Genomic DNA, 22,085 nt, shown 5'->3' with positions numbered 1-22,085 from the left:
CCCATTTTAGGGGCTCCCTCCCCACCCTGGCTGCCTCCCTTGCATGTCTGGAAGCCACTCAGGACCACATAGGTCCTTTAGGTTACACTGATCCTAAGGAAGAGATGGAGTTGACATTGGTCCTTGTGCAACCCAACCTCCTAGACATTCCAGAGACCTCAGTCCTGAAGGGACAGCTAGAAGTGCAGCTGAGGGACCCGGTAACGCCGCCACCATAGGCCTTCTTCCACCCACTGGCCTCTCTTCTGTCCCCCAAACTAACCAAGCTCATTCCCAACTCCAGAGCCTGTGTGCTTGCAGTGCCCTTGGCCTACAAAGCTCTTTCCCTGGCTCTTCACACAACTGACTCTTGCTTTTTATCATGTCTGAGCTCACCTGTCCCCCCGAACCACCCTGCCCCAAATTGCCCACCATCTCCCCCACCCAATGCACAGTCACCACCACATCATCTTGTGGGCTTCCTTCAGAGCACAGTTATCTTGTTCTTTTATTGACTTTATAGACTCTCTTTTCCAGTGAGAATGTAAATTCTGAGGACCTGAATCTTCTCTGTCTTGGCCACTAGTCAAATTCCTAGGACTTAAAACAACTCTGGTACACTGTGGGTGTTTGATAAATTTGGGGTAAGGCTGGAAGGAAGGAAGGAAGGAAGGAAGGAAGGAAGGGAGGGGAGGGGAGGGGAGGGGAGGGGAGGGAGGGAGGAAGGAAGGAAAGAGGAGAAGAAGTTTGAATCAATCAGTCTTCACAGCCCAGTTCTCATATCTGCCCTACCCCAGGTACCCATCACATTATCACCTGTCACCAGTGACCACCGGATCTGTCCCCCAGACCAACCACCACGGATCCTCTGAAAGCCCTGAACTACTACCCCCACCCCCCAGATGGGGACTCACTCACTCCCATCACCTCACTCACTCCCTCATCACCTCACACACTATTCCACTCTGCCTGAAGGCACACACCTCCCTTACTCTGATTAACTTTTAATTAACCTTCAGATCTCAGCTTAGACATGATTTCATTCAACATTCAGTTAACAAAAATCACTCTCCGAAGTTATCAAGTGAGAGAATTTTTGGTGATGAGGGAAGTACTTTTACTTTAATCTTGTGCCATTCTGTATATACTGTTTGAATTTTCTAACTACATACATATATTCTTTTAATTTAACAGGGATTCTCTGAATACAGGATAATGGACTGCTTCTTATTTTCTTTGTAATATTCTCTTCTTTGAAAAAATATCCTAATATATGTTCCTTTTAAATGTCAGTGCCACAATGACTTAATTATTACAGCTTTATTGTATGGTTTAATGTCTTAGAAGAAGCCAATTTCTTGAGTTCTTTCATTCATTCTACTATTTTTTTCCTAGCAAATTGCCTCCAGCTTCCCAAATAGACTATTCTATCACCTGGAAAAATGATAATTTTACCCTATTTTTTTTTCTATTGCGTATAACTCTTAATTCCGTTTTATTTCTTCTTGCACTGGAGCTTATAGAATCATGGTACATAATAGAGGCAATTGTGGGCATTCATATCTCCTTCTTGACTGTAATGGGACTATTTCTAGGGTTTGACCTTTGAGAAGGATTTTTGGTTTAAAGGAGGCGCCTTCCTCACAGGAAGGAAGTATCCTTCTATTGTCTGAGCCAGAGAAGAACCATTAGCACAATCTTCTCTGCCCAGGATGAGGCTTGTTGTCACCCCATAGCCAGTCTCTGTAATTACACTTCAACACTTCGGGAAATCTCTCCTGGCTCTATCTGCCGTTCCAAACCTCTTCCTGGGGTCCTGGAGTCTGTGGATTCTCACAGCCTAGCTCTTCTACATGCTCTACTCTGGGTTCCCATCACCTCTCACCTGTCACCACTGGATCTGTCCCCCAGACCAACCACCACTGATCCTTCTCCTGGTTTACCACGTTCCTGGTTTCTGCTTCTCTCTGTCCCAGTGCCTTAGCCTAAACTCTGCTAGGACAGTGCTTATCTTTGTATCCTGACTTCATCCTTTCAGGGTACCTGTTTTCAGCATCTCTTTTGGCTCCAGCCTCTGCAGTTCATTGGCAAGTCCAATCCCATCCTTTTTTTCTTAGATTTACTGATGTGGGGAAATATTGATGAGAAAATGTAAGTGAAAAGAAGACCAGCAAGATCCTGATTTTATAAAACAATTTGTGTGTGAAAGCCTGGGGGTAGGGGGAGCAGTAGGGGGTGTGAGGGGAGCCTGGAAGGAAACATACAGAAATGCTAAATACTGGTTATTTCTGGGAGCTGGCAATATGCTACTCATATGAATGGCCAAGTTCACTTTTTGATGAGTGTATGACTTGTGCCAGCAGCTTCATTTTCAGTGTGGAGTCTTCCTCAGGGAACTTCTTGATTCCCTTTCCTTTTTTTTTTTTTTTTTTTTTTTTCGGTACGCAGGCCCCTCACTGTTGTGGCCTCTCCCGTTGCGGAACACAGGCTCCGGACACGCAGGCTCAGCGGCCACGGCTCACAGGCCCAGCCGCTCCGCGGCATGTGGGATCTTCCCGGACCGGGGCACGAACCCGTGTCCCCTGCATCGGCAGGCGGACTCTCAACCACTGCGCCACCAGGGAAGCCCTCCCTTTCCTTTTATATTGCTTTTTAAAATCTCACCATGGCACCAATGTGTCTCTTCTGGTCCTAAAATACCTACCAAAACCAGTGGTAGGAATAGCTATAATTTATTGAGTTCTTACCACATGCCAGGAACCGTACTAAGGGCCTTACGTCATTACCTGATTTTAACAGAGTCCTGTGGAAAGTGCTGAGTACAGCACCAGGTGCTGTAACTATTATTACAGCTTCAATTAATTATGATGACAACCGCATGCAGTTATTATTGTTATTATCTTTATCCTGGAGAAGAAGAAACTGAGGTTTGGAGAGGTAATTTGCCATAGGTTCCTCAAGTGACATAGGGCCTGGGGAGGTGGGGGGAACTTTGGCCAACTAGAGAGCTGGCACCCAGTCCAAAGGGGGTGTTGCTGATGCCCAGCTGCTAGGGATTGTTCTCCCATGGAAATGTGGGACAGAGAGCCCCATTTTTCAAGAGAAGCTGCAAATCAGCATTCATGTGACATATCCTGAATTTTAAATTGCAGCAGCATATTTAATTTTTTAAAAATACAATAAAATACTACAAGTAAAAAACAGAACAAAACAAATACACCAAACAAGCCATTCTGCAGTCCAGATTTGCCATAGATGAGCATTATCTGCTTTAGAATCACCAGCTTGGAGTACGTCCTCCAGTCCCAAAAGGCCCAAATTCCTGTTTGCTTTCCACTTTTGCGCTCCCAGAGTGTGTGCTACTTCCCAGGACAGAAATCTCCAGGACAGTGATCAGCAAAATTTTCCTTAGCCAGAGAGTCAATATTTTTGGCTTTGCCGTCTCTGCCACAACTACTCAGCTCTGCCATTTGGCATGAAAACCATAAACAAATGGGCATGGTTGTGTTTCAATACAATTTTATTTATAGACACTGAAAGTTGAATTTCATCTATTTTTTTACTTGTCATGAAACAGTATTCTTCTTTTAATTTTTTTCTAATCATCTACATAGGCAAAAACCAGCCTTAGCTTGTGGGTTATATAAAAGAGGTGGTGGGACACTTTAGACCGTTTAAAATTCGTGACTGTTTCTCCAGGAGCTACTGGTGTTTGCTGGCTCCACATCCTAGTTTCAGGCTGCCTTAAGCCACCTTAGGTAAGGCCCATTTCACAAGCAGATGTGAGCATGTGTGTAGTTCCTTATCCCCACGTGGTTCTGACTGGTCTGTTTCAGTAGCTTTCACATTTAATCTTTAGCTAAACATTTCCTTCCTATGAAATCTTTTGTGGAGAATGTAAAACAGCTAATGATAGGTGGTCCCACAACCACCATCCTTGTCCTGCTCTGTGGCCCCTGATGCACATCATGGAAAAAGCACGGTGGATGGAAAAACCAACTGGTCCCATTCATAGCAGTGGATGGACCGTGAAATTATCATAAAGCCATCTGGCAAAGGATTTTGCTTACAACTCTAAAATGTGTTGAAGAGAGTGCAATTCACAGTAGTGGCTATGAACTTGACTTTGGAGTCTGGAAGACTTACCCTTGAGTGTGCCACTTATAGCTGTGTCCTTGCGGAAATCACTTACTTCAGATTTCCTCATCTGTAAAATAGGGCTCATAATACCAGGTACCTCCCCAGGCTGTCTTGAGAGCTAGAGAGGATAAAACATGTAAAGTGTTTAGAATGGCACGTGGTAGATGGTAAGTGCTTCATGTGTGTGACTTATTCTGATTTGTTACCAGCCAGCTGGAAGGCAATGGGGCTTAAAAGCAAACAGGAATCTGTGAATGAAAGTCTAAAATCCAAACAAGAAAAATGAAGGCCTTCTTTCAATATCAGGGAAGGAGTTCTGAGTTTGTTTTTCTTCCAAGAATTTCCTTGAGTCTTCAAGCCTTCTCTCCAAGACCCCACCCTCTTGGTTCTGAGTCCATTCTTTGCCTGGTAAGCAGAGAATCAGAACCAAGAGGATTGGCTCATATCACATTGCATTTATTGTGAAATGCCTCTGGTTTGGAGGCTATTTATAGTATGTGTTAAATACATGGCACTCTTTAAGACATGGAAGCAACCTAAATGTCCACTGACAGATGAATGGATGAAGAGGATGTGATACACACACACACACACACACACACACACACACACACACAATGGAATATTACTCAGCCATAAAAAAGAATGAAATAATGCCATTTTCAGCAACATGGATGAACCTAGAGATTATCATACTAAGCGAAGTAAGTCAGAAAGAGAAAGACAAACACCATATAATATCACTTATATATGGAATCTAAAATATGACATAAGTGAACTTCCACAAAACAGAAACAGACTCACAGAACAGACTTGTGGTTGCCAAGGGTGGGGGGGTGGCAGTATGGGAGGGATGGAATGGGAGTTTGGGATTAGCAGATGCAAACTATTATATACAGAATGAATAAACAACAAGGTCCTAGTGTATAGCACAGGGAACTATATCCAATATCCTGTAATAAACCATAATAGAAAAGAATATGAAAAATTATGTATATATATGTATAACTGAATCATGTTGCTGTACAGCAGAAACTAACACAACATTGTAAATCAACTATGCTTCAATAAAATAAATTTTAAAAAATACATGGTACTCATTATTATGAGTTAATAATAGGCATAATAATAACGGCTACCTTCATATTGTAATGGTAAAGCCCATTCAAATATTGATTCTTCCCTTCACCAGCTGTGACAACTCTCTTTCCTCTGTGATCCTGTGTTGTCTTATCATCAAATATCAGTGTGAATAGTCCCTACCTCCTAAGGCAGTGGATGAGAGTAAATGAGAGAAGAATGTAGGTTTCAGCTCTGTGCCTAGCCCACTAGAAGCACTTAAAAAGTGCTGGCCATTATCATGAAGTGCCTAGAGCTTTGCGAAAATTATCTCATCTTCATATATGGCCTTATTTAATTCTTACAGTAACTGCTCTGAAATATAAGCCCAGCTATGTGTGAACATAAACCTTGTCCACTGTCCACGACACCACCTTGCCCCTCACCTCCAGGCCGGCTCTGCCGGCAGAGACAAGAACAATGAGGCATAATTTCATGCTGCGTTGTGGTGAGAGGTTCTGAAATTGTTTCTCATTTATGAGAACTGGCAGAGCCATTAGCTGCCCCAGAGATTGGTTAATTGGCTAGTTAACAAACACCACAGCGATTATCAAACACCCACAACAAGTTAAGTCAGGTTGATGTCAAAGAAAGAAAAGGAAAGAAAATGCTGACAGTTTCCCCAGGGTGCACCTGCACAATTCTGTGCCCCCTGAAGGCACAGAGCACAGCAAGCTGTGGTCCTGGGAGAGGGGAGCGAGGAAGGGGGCGGTCCTGTGTCAGATATGAGCGTTATCCAATCAGGGAGAGCGGGTTACTCCAGAATCCATGCCTGGAATCCACACCGAGGAGTCAGCAGACCTTGATTGGAATTTTGGCTCTACTACTTACCCGTATGACTTCAAGCAAAATTCTTATGGCCAGCTGCCTCAAGCTTCCTCATCTGCAAAATGGGAAGATAAATTTATATATATATATATATATATAATATATATATAAGTATATATGAATATGTGTGTATACATATATATTCCGCTTCCTTTTCCTCTTTCCCCTCACTAATTGGGAAAAAAAGAAAAAGGTAAGACAAGATAGTTCTCTTGATGAATCCTTATGCTTCATAGCTCTTTGCCCTTCTAAATAGATCCCAACATCATGCAAAATCTAGGAAGCAGAAAGTTTCCATCTTCGGCTTCAGTTTTATTTTTTTCCTCTACCGATCTCCTTTTAGTGCCCTAAGAAAGACGCTGAGGGGCCAACCGAGGCAGAGCCTGCAACAACCATAAAGCATCTTCACTGTGGGGGTGAGGATGCAGGCTGGGCCCCAGGGGCTCTTTCCACCCCTCCCCCGCCAGCTCAGGGCCACGTTTGTTTCCGCAGGGGCTTTCCGAGGCGTGTGCAAGAAAATTGATCACTTCCCCGAAGATGCTGACTACGAACAGGACACGGCTGAGTATCTCCTGCGTAAGTTCCCCCTTCGTGGGTCCTCCCGGGGAGGGGTGGGCGAGGAGGGCTGCCCTGAGGTTGTCCAGCTGCCTCTGAGTTTGAGGCCCCCCAATACCCAGCCCCAGAAATGGATACGTGCAAAGAAGCTTCAGGAAAATCTTTGCTACTAGACAGAGACATTCAGGTGGTTCTGACATCTGAATCTCTTTCATTTCAATGAAATAGAAATAGGGAAAAAAACAAAAACAAAAACGGGAGCTGTGTCAAAACTGAAAAGTTCTTTTTAGTCTGCTTAGGAGGAAATCTAAGGATTTTCTTCAACTTGAATACAAGTTTTCACCTTCCCCAGAGGGCTGATTTGAGGTGCTAATGGGCTAAGTGCTAATGGGTGAGGTGCTAATGGGCGAGGTCCTAAGAGGCAAGGCCTGGGAGAATAAAAGCAAACCAAGGTTCACCCCTCTTCAGTTTCAATCTCATTGGGGCAGGACTAGTGTCTCCCCCTAGATTGTCCCAAGGTCAGTAACCCGGATATGACATGGAACTGTCACAAACGCAGCACGTAGGAGGCAACAGTGTGCTGGCTTAGAGCAAGGGCTCTGGATCCCGGTTGACTCGGGCTTTTACTCCGGTGACTCCCTACTAGCTGGGCTGGACCTGGGCCAGGTTGCTTTACCTCTCATCTCTCCCCTTTCTTCATAGTCAGCAATAAAGATGATAATGTCATCCATCTGACAGGGTCATGAAAATTAAATAAGCTGATGCACATTACACTCCGCCCGGGGCCAACATGTACTCACGAAGCCATACGTGTTGGCTCTTTTCTGGGGCATGGGATGAGCAATGGTCAAGGCCCAGTGGCAGCCACAGGCCTGACATTCATCCAGGCACAGAGAGGACTGGGGATTTAATGTAATTTAGATAGAATTTCTTCAACAGGGAGGTGTGTCAAGTTCACTCAAAAGAAAAGTTCTAAGGCATTGACTAATTTACTATTAGTGTTAAATGTAACATTTTTAAAAACTGCTATTATACATAAAAACTTCAAGAAATTTTGCTATTCGGGTTATGCTTGTAACTCGTAGCTCAAGAAGAGTGTTTTTACAATGAAAATCATTGTTAGCTCTACTTATGCTTGCTAGTCTACAGATGGGCAGTGGGTCTATATATGAGCCTTTAATCGCATAACAATGGAAGTGGTGCGAGGGGTCAATTTGAAAGAAAGTCATTTCTAAGCTAATTTTTAAAACATAAACATATTATTTCTCTTTTTTCAGTCCTTATCCATCTACTAGGATTTACCCAAATGCCAACTAGAACGTATATGAGCAGCTTAAAAGGATTTGATGTGGGAATAGAGGCCACATTTAGAGAGGTAGCTTGACCAAAGTTTGGGGTAGATTACTTGGACCTCCTTTTGAAGATGATTTTAAAGTCATCTCCAGTGGGGTTTTACCAGAGTGACTGTAGTTTTTGTTTTTCTTTCCTATTTTGATGTTTGCCCTGTTGGGGACGAAACAGAACTGTGACCTCTATTTCACAACTTACAAAACTGATTTTAATTTCTTCCAAGAGATCCATCGCTTTTCTGACAAAATATATTTCTCCCCTCTGGGAAGGTGGAGGTCCTCACCATCAGCCACAGAACCAAATTAAGGCGGGACCTTCCTGAGCACACGAATTTCCTGCCGGGAACTTTGGAATCCCCGAGCCAGTCACGTGGCGCCAGGGTCACGTTCCTGCATGGGTCTCCGGGCCCATCCAGCACAGGTGCTGCCAGTTCCTGTTGCGACCACACCCTGGTGGGGTGGGATTCTGCACATTGATTATTCTGCTATTTCCTCTTTCTCATGTGTGGTTAGGGAGGCTGCAGCTTAAACCTACAGCAGAAGGTTTAATCAGGGACTTTCCTGGTTGTCCCACTGCATGGGGCCCGGGTTCGATCCCTGGTTGGGGAACTAAGATCCCACAAGCCCCGTGGCACAGCCGGAAAAAAAAAAAGAACCAATCCAGGGTAAACTGAGTTAGGAGAAAATGGCAGCAGAGCATGTCCTGTGTGAGACCGACACCTGTAGCCTCAGTTTATAGAAGCTGCTCTTATCTCACTTGTGGGGTAGAGGTGGGATTGGCCACCAATTGGTTGCCAAGTGGTTCCTGCACCACATGGGAAACAATCACATTCCCATATCTCATAGCCACACATTTCAAATATACACAACCAACACAGTTCAGTAGCTTCCAATGTTCCAATCATCTTCAGGCATAATCATACTTTAATCATACTTTGAAACTAAAAAAAATTTTTAAAGGTGCTCTCCTTTAATCAGTTGAACTCATCACATTGAATATTCGAGCAATTCCCATCAAGTACACAATGCAAATGATCGCTTTAAAGATTTGTGCACGCTTGACATCACTGGGGACAGACCCATCCCTAATATTTGTGGGTCCCAGGGCCAAGGTTCACATGGAAACCCGTAGGTCATATGTGTAAATATTTAGAAGTTATAAATAAGCTATGGCCACCCAAGATCCCAGCGCCTACTTCCCAGGGATCCCCCCCTTGACCTGGGGGCTAAATGAACCAGGGGGCCAGCTCTCCCTCCTACAAGTCTGTGTGGGAGCAGGGAAGCACAGAGCAAGCCGGGCCTGGGCCAGGACTGTGACTGACTGGCCTGAAGCTAGGATGGGGACTGATTTAGTCATGCTCCCAAGGGTCAGGGCAGCCAGAATCCACCCCCTCTACGCCTCACTTCTCCCATCAAGGTTTCTAGGCAGTTTGAAGCCCCTTCCAAAACTTCCCCATTGCAGCAGGGACAGTTACTGGGGCCCTGATCTGCCCAGCCCCAATGGTGGGGGACTTGGGGTGGCCATCCTTAAGCAAAAGCTAGAACTCTTTCATTTTCTTCTCCTCATGAAGAGAACCTCACCCCTGTCTGCTTTCGTCGACCCCTCACCCCCGTTCTCCATTGGCCCTCCCAGGCAATCCCCATAGGCTAAGTCAGCTACCAAACTTGCAGAAAACTTTTCCCATAAAAACAAACAAACAGAACTTCCCTGGTGGCGCAGTGGTTAAGAATCCACCTGCCAATGCAGAGGACACAGGTTCGAGCCCTGGTCCGGGAAGATCCCACATGCCGTGGAGAAACTAAGCCCGTGCGCCACAACTACTGAGCCCACGTGCCACAACTACTGAGCCCGCGTGCCTAGAGCCTGTGCTCCACAACAAGAGAAGCCACTGCAGTGAGAAGCCCACGCACCGCGAGGAAGAGTAGCCCCCGCTCACCATAACCAGAGAAACCCCGCGCACAGCAATGAAGACCCAATGCAGCCAAAAATATATATATATAAATAAATAAATAAAAATGAAAAACAAACAAACAAACAGAAACAGTCCTGGTGCTGTGGAAACCCAGTCCTCTGCATTCGGAGCGTGAGCACCGCCACGCAGTAGCAATAGGAAGGGCTGCGGCTGAACCCACAGGAAAACACACAATAAATGCAGGGACATAAAGTTCTGCACACTGAGCTTTGAACTTCCACGCCAAAGATGAACCAACCACCTGCCTGCTGCCCCACTGCTTCTCCTGCACGCGTGCCGGGACTTTAAAGATGCCACTGCCGGCTCAGCGGCCAAGCACCAGGCATGGTGCTCAACAACGCTTTCTCTCACATCCCACCCCCAATTCTGTTGGCTTTACCTTCAGGATCTATCCTGAGTCCGACACCTCTCCCCACCTGTCTGCCACCCCAGTCCAAGGCACAGTCAGCTCAGGCCTGGGTTCTTACCATCCTTCAAGAGCCCCACACCTGGCTCCATGCTCTGCTCTCACTAGCTTAAAATTCTTCTTCTTCTTTTTTTAATTTGCTTTTGATGGTCATCCTTTATTTTTTCTTCCAGTTTTATTGATATATAAGTGACATACAGCACTGTATAAGTTTAAGGTGTACAGCATAATGGTTTGACGTCCATACATCATGAAATGATACCACAGTAAGTTTAGTGAACATCCATCACCTCACATAGATACAAAATTAAAGATATAGAAAAAAATGTTTTTCCTTGTGATGAGGACTCAGGATTTACTCTCTTAATTTTCATATATAACATCCAGCTGTGTTAATTATATTTATCATGTTGTACATTATATCCCTAGTGCTTATTCATCTTAGAACTGGAAGTTGATGCCTTTTGACCACCTTCCTCTAATTCCCCCTCCCCCCAGCCCCACCTCTGGTAACCACAAATCTGATCTCTTTTTCTATGAGTCTGTTTGTTTGTTTTTGATGTATATCTGATGTACAACACTATGTTGGTTTCCATTACACAACATAGTGATTTGGTACCTCTCTACATTTCAAAATGATCACCATGATAAGTCTAGTTACCATGCCTTCTTGAAATTCTTAATACTTTTGGAACAAGAGGCCTTGCATTTTCATTCTGCACAGGGCCCTGCAAATTGGGTAGCGGGTCCTGCTCGTCACCTCTATTAGAATGTAAGCTCCATAAGGGCAGGACCTTAGCTCTTTCGTACCTCAATGGACACGGAATTTATCCAACTGATATTCTGGCCCAGGTGTTCCAGGAAATACTCTTATACTGGCTGGGTAAATACCCCACCTGAAGGTCCCTCCACCCCAGAGCCTTAGGGCCTCTCTGTGATCCAGCAGCTGAAGAGTTAACACATGGGTCTCTAGGACGCTGCTGCTCCAGCCCTCAACCAGCGTCCCCTTCCTCCCCTTAGAAGGGCAGCATTTGACCCTTGGGGTGGTTAAACATTTCCACCAGTACCCCAGGACACAGCACAGCGCCTGGCATTCGGTAGGTGCCCGAAAATATGGTTGAATGAATAACTAACTTCATTTGTTTATTCAGTGACTAAATGGGTATCAAATGGGCATTACCAGACTCAGTACTATGCAAATGTAGGTGTGTACTGGGGCAGACTCTGCGTGTCGGTGAACAGCTTGTGATCTAATGGGAGTCCCAGGATGCCCTGTCGGCTATATGATTTGCAGGGGCCAGTGCAAAATGAAAATCCCGGGCTCCTGGTTCAAAACGCAGGCAAAAAAAGCTATCTCCTTTCTTCTGCCATCTCTCCATCTGTCATGGTGTCTTTTATTTGCTATGAAATGTCACACTCCCTCCGGCACGGGAACACTCAAGGGGTGAGTGCCTACCCTCGCAGGTGCCTAGGGCTTTCAGAGAACCCTGGTTCTCCCAGCGTCCATGCCCAGGCCCCCACCACAAGCCAAGGGTGACAGTGGTCTCTGGTTGGGGCAGGGGAGTGAGCAGCTGAGGACCCATCCCAAGAAGAACGGGAGGTGTGGAGGTGATGGGGGGTGGGATGCCACATGAGTAGAGGCTCCAAGCCCAGGGCACATGCTCCATTGACCCATCAGACTTACTTATAAAACACACATTCAAGATAAGGCTATTAAGAATTTCAGGATGGTGACTAAAGAGCATTAACCTCAAGCACAGGGCCCTGAGCGACCGAACTGGTCTTGCACCCATGTTAGATGCAGGCTCTGTCCTCCTGCTCAGGGGCTGTCCTCCAACCAGGCACCCCCATGCCCGTGGAGGGGGGGATCCCGGGGCTGACTGGGTGCAGGGAGAACCCTCTCTCTTTCTCTCTGCAGGGGCTGTGAGGGCGTCCAGCGTCTTCCCCATCCTCAGTGTCACGCTGCTCTTCTTTGGCGGACTCTGCGTGGCAGCCAGCGAGTTCCACCGCAGCAGACACAATGTCATCCTCAGCGCGGGCATCTTTTTTGTCTCTGCAGGTGAGCATCTGGTCTCAGCCCTGAGAGCATCACAGACACCAAACCCAAGGCAGGGCCACCAGGACAAAGCAATGCTATTCAGGGTTCCCTCCAGGGAAGGAACAAGAAAACGTTCAACTTGTGTGTTAAGAATGAGAACCAAAAAAAAAAAAAAAAGAATGAGAACCAAAGATGCTGACATTCTAGCTGAGAATGCACAGAGGGGAGATGATGAGAAGGTCAGCTTAGAGAGGCAGAGAATGACTAATAAGAGTGTGCATGGGCTTCCCTGGTGGCGCAGTGGTTGAGAGTCCGCCTGCCGATGCAGGGGACACGGGTTTGTGCCCTGGTCCGGGAAGGTCCCACATGCCGTGGAGCAGCTAGGCCCGTGAGCCATGGCCGCTGAGCCTGCGCGTCCGGAGCCTGTGCTCCGCAACGGGAGAGGCCACAACAGTGAGAGGCCCGCATACCGCAAAAAAAAAAAAAAAAAAAAAAAGAGTGTGCATGTATATGTCTGCACATAGTGGGCAGGGGGCATATATGGTGTGTATAATGTGTGACCTGAGAGATGGGTTCAGTGTGATTTTTTTTTTTTTTTTTTTTTTTTTGTGGTATGCGGGCCTCTCACTGTAGAGCTGGATGCCATCTACCTTTCCCATTCCACAGAAGGGAAAACAGTAGAGAGGAAACTTGAGCAAGATCTCGGAGGAGGCCGGGATGCTGGGCTTCCAACTTCGGAACTATACTGTGTTGCTTTTCCAATGCTAGAAAATAATATTGTGATTTTTATGTTCAACCTCCTTCCAACAACCCTATAAAATAGTCTCTGGGAACCAACTCAAGCAACAGACCAGGGGGAAAGCCACCATTTTGTCAGGAGAATAAGATTAGCCCAAAGGTGATGCTCTGTGTGGACAGATGGTAATAGCTGGTAAACCCAGGGACCTGTGGTGCTTTGAGACACGTTCTAGTTGCTGGTGGCCCCCTCCAGACCTCCTGGGCTCTGACTGACCCAGAGGATGCTGGGTTGTGCTGATATGAGGGTTTCCTAAACAGAAGATCGTTATTTTGTCCCCCAAGGGGATTGTTGAGGGAGAGTGTGTCACCAGCAACCTTCTTCTCACAAGGGGTGTTGTGAGAGATGGCAGGTAGATTAGACACATGGGAACCGGGGAACATGAGGGGAAGCAGCAGCAAAGCCCTGAGGGGAAGCCAGAAGCTGCGGGTCTCATCCTAGCTATCCCCTGCCACTGGTCTCCCTGAGGACCCTGAAGAGCCTCAGTTTCTCCATCTACAAAGTGAAAATTTGGGAGGATTCAGCACTCCCTAAGTCTCTTTTTTGCTCAGTTATTCTAAGGTTCTGTGGTTTCAGGCAAGCAGTCAACAACCCTTTATTGAGTACCTACTATGTGCCAGGCACTGGGCATTATGCTCAAGACCATGGGCTCTGAAGCCAGGCTGCCTGGTGCAAATCATGGCTCCACCACTTCCCAGCTGGGTAACCTCGGGCAAGTCTCTTAACCACTCTGTGCCCCAGTTTCCTCATCTGAAAAATGGGGATAATAATGGCTCTACCATTTAAGGCTGTTCAGAGAATTAAATAGAGGGTATATGGAAAGAGCCTAGAACTGCATCTAGCCCGCAGTAACTGCTGGATGCATAATAACTGCTACTATACACATTGTGCCATTTAATTCTCATGCTGATGCAATTCAACAAATATGCACAGTGCTCTTGTTTGGGTCAGGCTCTGGGCAAGGAGAGGAGGCCATAGTAATGAACAAACCTAGCCTAGGTCTGCCCTTAGGGAGCTTACCGTCTAATGGTTGGGAGAAAGTGATTACCCACTTACATCTAGTTCTTCCTAAGCTTTTTTACTGAAATCTAAATCCACCCATGGCCAAGAGACAGTCCTGGGTTCAAATCCCACCTCTGCCATTTCCCAGCTGTGTTGACTTGGAAAGTTATTTATTTTCTCTGTGTCCCAGTTTCCTCATCTGTAAAAGAGGGGTGTTTTTTTTTTAAGCAGGCCTGTTGCAATGATTAATTGAGATCATGCATATAAAGACTTTGCACAGTGCCTGGCATATCACCAGTGCCCGGCACATCACCAGTGCCCTAGAAATAAGTGGCAACTCACTTGGCTTGCCGCTTCCTTTAACCTGGGCTGACATCCGAGCCTCTCCTTGAGCTTCTTTTGTTTTTTCCCAGCAAGACTTCCTTTCAGGGCTTCTCAAACTTTGCCACCAAAATTTACCTGTGGGCAGAGGAGAGCGAAAATGGGGCCCTGGGAAGTCAGGGGGCATCACCAGAAGCCACCTTCCATGAGCTGAAATGTCTTTGAAGACTGTCTCCCATTTATACTTAAAAATTCATGTGAATTCTGCTCTCTCCTCATTATATTCATGTTCATTTTAATATAAAAGAATGTGTCTTCCCTACTCATCTTCAAGCCAAATTGACACTCTAGAAAGAGGAGCCGTTTTTCATCCTGTGGTTTCCTGCAGCCTGACACAGCGCTGGCTGCGTCAACCCCCATATTAAGAAATAGCTCAGTGATTAGAACTCGCTACCTACCTGCTGAGGGCCTGCGCTGGGGAAGGCCAAGAGGAGACAGGGAAGAAACAGACCTTGGCCCTGCCCTCTAAGGGGTAAGTCCTAGATGGAATATGGCCAGAGATAGTATTCAAAATATGAATTCCCCTTAATGCATGAACACCAGCCAATCAGAACGATAGCACTGGAGCAGAGTGGGGGTGGCCCTTGCTATGCCAAGCTTTAACCCTTTGGTTGCTGGACTCCAGGGAGATCTTGGGGACCCCCAGGAAGAGTATGGGGCATTCAAGGAATGGAGAGGATACTCAGGAGGCCATTGGAAATGGTTATTTACCAACTGGTACTGGGAACTATAATGAGGAACAGCTTCCATTCAGAACCACCCTACAGGTGGCCCGGATCTGGAGGCAAGGAGACTTCAGGTACCAACCTCCCTGAGTCATTATTGGTAACAAGGCCCGGATGAGACCCTTAAAGCAAAGGACACAAAGAGACATTCTACCTTTGGAGCAATAATGTGAGAGAAGTAGTCACTGAGGGCAACCCCCCAGGCCCTCAGTTTCTATTGTTTCTTCTTACTACTCCCTGGAGAATCAATTTCTCTCCAAGTGACTAGTCAGCTCTTTCCAGGGCTATTCTGTTGGCACATGGGGACTCAGTCGGCAGACCTTGTCTACTGGGGACAACAGCTTCATGTTGCCCAATTCTTGATGCTTGAACAACAGATAATCTAAAGCATTATCGTATCCTGTGCAGATAAAAAGACTTATGGGCTCCCCTGGTGGCTCAGTGGTTGAGAGTCCGCCTGCCGATGCAGGGGACGCGGGTTCGTGCCCCGGTCCGGGAAGATCCCACATGCCGTGGAGCGGCTGGGCCCGTGAGCCATGGCTGCTGAGCCTGCGCGTCCGGAGCCTGTGCTCCACAACGGGAAGGGCCACAACAGTGAGAGGCCCACGTACTGCAAAAAAAAAAAAAAAAAAGACTTAGCTACTGCACCTTCCCCATTCGTTCCCCAAACTGCAGCTCCAGACCCATATATGTCCACTCAGCAACCACATTCCGACTCTCAGTAAGCACTTCCAACCCACCTCCTCTTCTCTAAGCCTATTCTCTCTGCTGCCTCTTATTTTAGCTCAAGATACCATCAACCTCCCCTTCATCCAAGCTACAACCCTACTAATAAGTCACTCTCAACTCCGTTGTCAATCACCTTTCATCTCCTGATGTTCAGGACCCAGCTTAAATGTCACCTTGTCTTCAGAACAAGGGGGTTTAATCATTCTCTCTTTCTCTCTTTGCTCCTGAACAATTTCATATGTGTCTCTGGAAGAACGCTTACTATATTCTGCTATAGTTGCATTTTCATGTCAGTTTCTTCTGCTAATGGTAAGGATCTCAAGGGCAGGGATCTGCATCTGGTTCATTTTACCGTCAACAGGACTTATTGCTGAAGATAAAGCTTTGAGGGAATGAACTGCTTCTAAGGGAAAGTACGTGCATTCTGAATTCTACTGCACTTGCGGAAAGAGTAAGGTGAATTCTTTAGCTGAACGCTTCCCACCCAGAATGGAGCGGCAGAATTCTTCATTTCCCAAGAGACAGACCCTGCAAGAAGAGCTCAGCAGCTGGATTTCCTGGCCATAAATCCATTCTCCTCTCTCCCTGTTGACTCCACATTTTTTAAAATAGATATTTCCAGCCTAAAAGTGACAGTTACCTCTGTGGTTTATAAAGGATGTATTTTTCTTTCCCCTTCTCTTAGGGTTAAGCAACATCATCGGCATCATAGTTTATATATCAGCCAATGCTGGAGACCCCGGGCAGCGTGACTCCAAAAAGAGCTACTCCTATGGCTGGTCCTTTTATTTCGGAGCCTTCTCTTTCATCATCGCGGAAATTGTAGGAGTAGTCGCTGTGCACATCTATATAGAAAAACATCAGCAGTTACGTGCCAAATCCCACTCGGAGCTCCTGAAGAAATCTACCTTTGCTCGCCTTCCACCCTACAGGTATAGATTCCGGAGGCGGTCAAGTTCCCGCTCCACAGAGCCCAGATCCCGAGACCTGTCCCCCATCAGCAAAGGCTTCCACACCATCCCTTCCACTGACATCTCAATGTTCACCCTCTCCCGGGACCCCTCAAAGATCACCATGGGGACCCTCCTCAACTCCGACCGGGACCATGCTTTTCTACAGTTCCACAATTCCACGCCCAAAGAGTTCAAGGAGTCGTTGCATAATAATCCGGCCAACAGGCGCACCACGCCCGTCTGAACTGACTTCTGCCCTCTGCCCTCCACGCCAGCACAGCCCGGTGGGAAGTGGACAGAGGTGTCTCTGAGGTTGCATGGCATGGTCCTCGTGATGGTATTACTTTTTACAAAGACTGAAACCAAATGGACTCAGCCCTCTCCCCCAGTTCGCCCCTCTCCCTCCAGGTCCTAACCCTCTGTCCCTCCCCGACTTTTCAAGCCAATCCCATGACGTCTCTCTCTGTGTATCTGTGCCAGATGTTTTCCTTTCTTCCTTCTTTACTGGAAGGACCTCCACATTCTTCCCTCCTTGGAAGAGGACTTTACTCAAAGTCACAGGTGGTGGCTGGGGGGTGGGGGTGGGGGGGATCTCCGAATCCCCAGACTTGTGCATAGTTGTCCCCATTGTCCACTCCAAATCCTCAGGACACCAACAGCCCAGGTGGCCCTGAGGGAGGCATTCACCTTTCTGTGTTAGAAAAACATGGCCAGAAATCAAAGATGTCAGAGCCCTGAAGCAGCTACTGTAATAAGCACTCACATATTAAAGGTTTTGCCTTGTCGGAACCAACCGAGCTGGGGTGCTTTGTTTCTTCTGGGTAATTCCTGCACAGATTTACAAATTCATTTGCCCTGCCCTCAAACTGCCTCATGTATGTGTTGGAAGCTGATCTTTGCTCATCCACACTCTAGCCACTAGGAAGGATCCTCCTTTACCTCTTGAGGCCAGCAAGGTGTTCCTACCAATGTCAGAGCCTGTGTGTCTCTCACCTAAATCCCGGTAAGCTACTGGGGGCAAGCATGTGTTCAAAAATCTGGCTCTGGGACCCAGAAGCTCTAGGACCTTGGGAAAACCCACCTGACCTTCAAACCTCAGTCTCCTCATCTGTAAAATGGAGCATGGTACAGTATTCTCCTCCACAGAGTTGTGAGGCTTAAATAAAACTTCATGTGTAAAATGATAAGCACACTGCAAATAATCAATATGTATATTTTTTAATTTTTGGATGAATTCTGGGTAGAGTGAGCATTATCTGAGTTTGGGCTGCCATAACAAATACTATAGATCAGGGTGGCTTAAACAATAGACATTTATTTCTCACAGTTCTGGAGGCTGGGAAGTTTAAGATCAGGGTGCCAGCAGATTTGGTTCTTGGCAAGGGCTCTCTTCCTGGCTTGCAGACAGCTGCCTTCTCACTGTGTCCTCACTTGGCAGAGCCACTAACTCCGTCACGAGGGCCCCACCCTCATGACCTCATCTAACCTAATTACCTCCCAAAGGGCCCATCTCCAAATATCGCCACATCAAGGGTTAGGGCTTCGATAAGTGAATTTGGATGGTGGGGAGGGACCCCATTCAGTCCCCAGCAAGCATGATAGCAGGAAGAGAGAAGCCAAATGGGAGCTATTCTTTTTTGGGGGGAAGGGTGTACTTTGCACAGGCTCTGAGAGGCATGGGGGCAGGGGGGTAGAAAGTGGAAGGACATTTGAATATTTTGAAAAATTGATATCAGAAAGCATGAGAAGGGCTTCCCTGGTGGCACAGTGGTTAAGAATCTGCCTGCCAATGCAAGGGACACAGGTTTGTGCCCTGGACTGGGAAGATCCCACATGCTGCAGAGCAACTAAGCCCATGTACCACAACTACTGATCCTGAGCTCCAGAGCCGGCAAGCCACAACTACTGAGCCCACGTGCCACAGCTACTGAAGCCTGCATGCCTAGAGCCCGTGCTCCGCAACAAGAGAAGCCATGACAATGAGAAGCCCGCACACTGCAACAAAGACTAGCCCCTGCTCGTTGCAAATAGAGAAAGCCTGCGCACAGCAACGAAGACCCAACACAGCCAAAAATGAATGAATGAATGAATAAATAAATAAATAAAAGCATGAGAAATGGATGTCACCTCTGCCCACAGTGACTCCTGGGGTGCTTGTGGCACATGCCAGCTCGTCACATCTCCAAGGAGCTTCCCACTTCTGGGTTCAGTCACTCAAGGGGGCAGAGTTATGGTCATAGGAGCTCATGCTTACCTGACACTGTTGGTACCTGGTTGTGTTCTACAACCTTACACATATTGTACCATTTAATCCTCTAGAAATATCCCCATTTTACCAAGGAGGAAACTGAGGCCAGAGAGGGTATGTGATTGCCCACACTTCATCCCTGCTACAACCTCGAAGTCCTGGGAAGCCAGTCACGTGCCTACCCTCACACCCTCGTGAAGCGCAGACTAGTAACAATTTGTTTTGTTTGACACTTGAGAGTCATTGTATGCAAATTACACCCATACATCAAATTACCTCATTGAATCCTTAAGACAACCCCACATGTAGTAGGAATTATCATCTGCATTTTGGCAGGTGAGGAAATAGAGGCTCAAGAAGAGTATCTTAGGGGCTGATGAACAGAGCCAGCATTTAGAGGCAAGCCTCTGCTTCCTAATTTGACTGATTTCCTCCCTCTGCCAGCATTTCCCAAATCTCAGTCATCTGAGTTCAACCGTTGCGAAGTGTTTCACATCCACATACCACATTAACCATGATTTATTTGATGTTTCTCTTTAAATTGACTCATTTTTTACTTCAATAAATACATCTTGAAAGTGAACTTTATACCACTACTGTAAAAAAAGAAAACTGGAATTGCTTGCCGTAAGCAAATGGTAACTGGGAAAATAAATACAGTAAAAACAACACAATCACACCATACTCTAGCTGCTGCCTGTTCTAAGCCGAAGGCCAGCTGCCTGCTCTTTGTAAAAAGGATAAAACCAAAATGTTAGAAAGATTAGTTAAGATACTCTGGCACCAGAGAAGACACTTGCTTTGGCTTAATCAGGAGAACCAGAAAGGGGAAAACCTTCTCACTAATACTTGTCTCTAATATTGCAGCTGTGTGTCACATCAAGTTATCTCACCCCACACTTTGGGAAAAGTGGCTCCAGGCACCCTTGGAGAGGGAAGGATCTGGGAGATGGAGTAAATAGGTGATGAATACTCTGAAGCAGCGACCTGCAGCTCTGGGAACTACGAGTTTGTCAAAAACAAGGCATCTGGGGAGATGATCGGGGATGGGGAGAAAGGCCCCAGGGGCTTAACTAGCTGGGTGTCTGCTCTGGAGACCCAGTATGGAGCCTTCTGCAAAGGCCAGAGAGCAGGAGGAGGAAAGCAGGCACCCGACGCCTGGAAGGACCCCCGTACCTCTAGGTCTGCTCCCTGCAAGGTTTTGGTGCATGGGCTGTCAGAGTGCCTTTGCTTGAAGACTGATCAGCTGGACCCAGCTGGCTGACATCAAATAAATATTCATATCAACACTCGTGGTCCACAGCCAGGACCCCGGGCAATCCTGGCCATTCAAACCCCTGTGAAGAGTATTCACATTCACTAGGCTCCCACTGTGTGTGCCAAGCAATGTGCCAGGAACTTCTCTTATTTTGTCTCATTAATCCTAAAATTCGAGGTAGGTACTATTATTAACCCATTGGATAGATGTTGAAACTTGCAAAGAGAAAGCAAAGCAGGTACTCCAACCTAATTCCAAAGCCTACGCAATAGCCACTCACTAATCATCTCTGGTCACACTTCTCAAATCTCTTGCTCCATCGCCGAGTTCCCAACCTCTTTCTCCCCACAATGCAGCTCCCTTTCCCAGCCCACTCATTTCTGGACCAGCAGCATCCTACGGCCAATCTCAAGACCAGAACCTTGGGGTTTCTCTTTTATACTTCTCTATTCTGCAGCCCTGAGAGCTGATCTTTTGCCAAGTTCTTCTCTACCTTTCTAGAGGGCATAACATTCAAGCAAGTAAACTCTGCAGCTGCATTGCCCAGATTTGAATCCCAACTCTGCATTTATCAGCCATGAGAACTTTCACAAGATAATCTCCCTGTGCCTCAACTTCCCCAGCTGTAAAATCGACACAAAAATAGTCCTCACTCCATAGGTTTGTGGTGAGGATTCAATGAGCTTATTTTCATAAAGCATTTGGAACTGTACTTGAAACACAATAATCACCATATAAATGTTAGCTATTATTACTTAATACTGTTCACAGATTTACGTTTTTCCTCCTGGGCCCTTTCCCCCTTGTTTTCCAGATTGTGTTGACACTCTTCTGCTCTAATCAAGCCAGTGTCCACATACTTATTCCCAATTCTCTAGCTTTGTCAATGAGTATTATCCCTGCCTGCAATGTTTTCCCTTGTCCTCTCCAAATTCTCCAAATTCTCCATTCTTCAAGGCCAAGATTAAGCCTCATCCCTTCCATGAAGTCTGTAGTGATTTCTCGGGCCACATAATCTCTCACTTCGTGGCATTCATTCATTCACTCACTCACTCATTCATTCATCTAGCACTTATTACTGAGTACCTACTATGTGTCAGAAACAACCATAATCCCCACAGATATGACCACTGCCCTCATGGAAGTCCCAGTTCAGTACTAAACAAGTACTAAAGTCCTAAACAAGTAAACACACAAATCAACATCATTTACAATTGCGATCTGTGTCATAAAGGGAAGGTAGAGAGTAAAAAGTACACAGGCATGTAAACAGAGGGCTCTAATTTTGATGGAGAGTCAAGGAACAGGAGTTGGCATTTACAGTTATACCTAAAGGTAGAGCTAACATTATCCAAATAAAAGATGGACACATGGAGGGAGAAAAAACCCCAGCGTGTGCAAAGGCCCTGAGACTGGAAAGACCCCTCCTCCAAAAAAGTCAGTAAAGCTGGAGCACATGCAGGAAGAGTAGCATCAGATGAGACTAAAAGAAAAGCTGGATCCAGAGGATGTCAAATTACAGGCATGTTAAAGATCTTGAATTTTGATCCTAAGTACATTCAGAAGCTATTTAAGAGTTTTAATTAGGGATACATTAGAGACAATC

The 22,085-nt window shown here is 46.3% G+C and overlaps 1 protein-coding gene across 1 annotated transcript in view; it reads left to right on the top strand.

The window, feature by feature from the left end:
• The window catches only part of CACNG3 (calcium voltage-gated channel auxiliary subunit gamma 3), a gene marked incomplete at both ends in the record, with an annotated part of 84,133 nt that extends 66,916 nt beyond the window's left edge, over positions 1-17,217 (top strand). Inside the window, 3 exons of the mRNA XM_082644938.1 lie at positions 6,559-6,642; positions 12,268-12,408; positions 16,706-17,217. Of these exons, the coding sequence (XP_082501064.1) occupies positions 6,559-6,642; positions 12,268-12,408; positions 16,706-17,217 (737 nt within the window). The remainder of the gene's footprint in view (positions 1-6,558; positions 6,643-12,267; positions 12,409-16,705) is intronic.
• Positions 17,218-22,085: the final 4,868 nt, after the last annotated feature.

Source organism: Mesoplodon mirus, assembly GCF_964341445.2.
Source record: "Mesoplodon mirus genome assembly, chromosome: 15".
Classification (NCBI taxonomy): domain Eukaryota; kingdom Metazoa; phylum Chordata; class Mammalia; order Artiodactyla; family Ziphiidae; genus Mesoplodon; species Mesoplodon mirus.
This window is presented reverse-complemented; position numbering and strand designations above follow the sequence as displayed.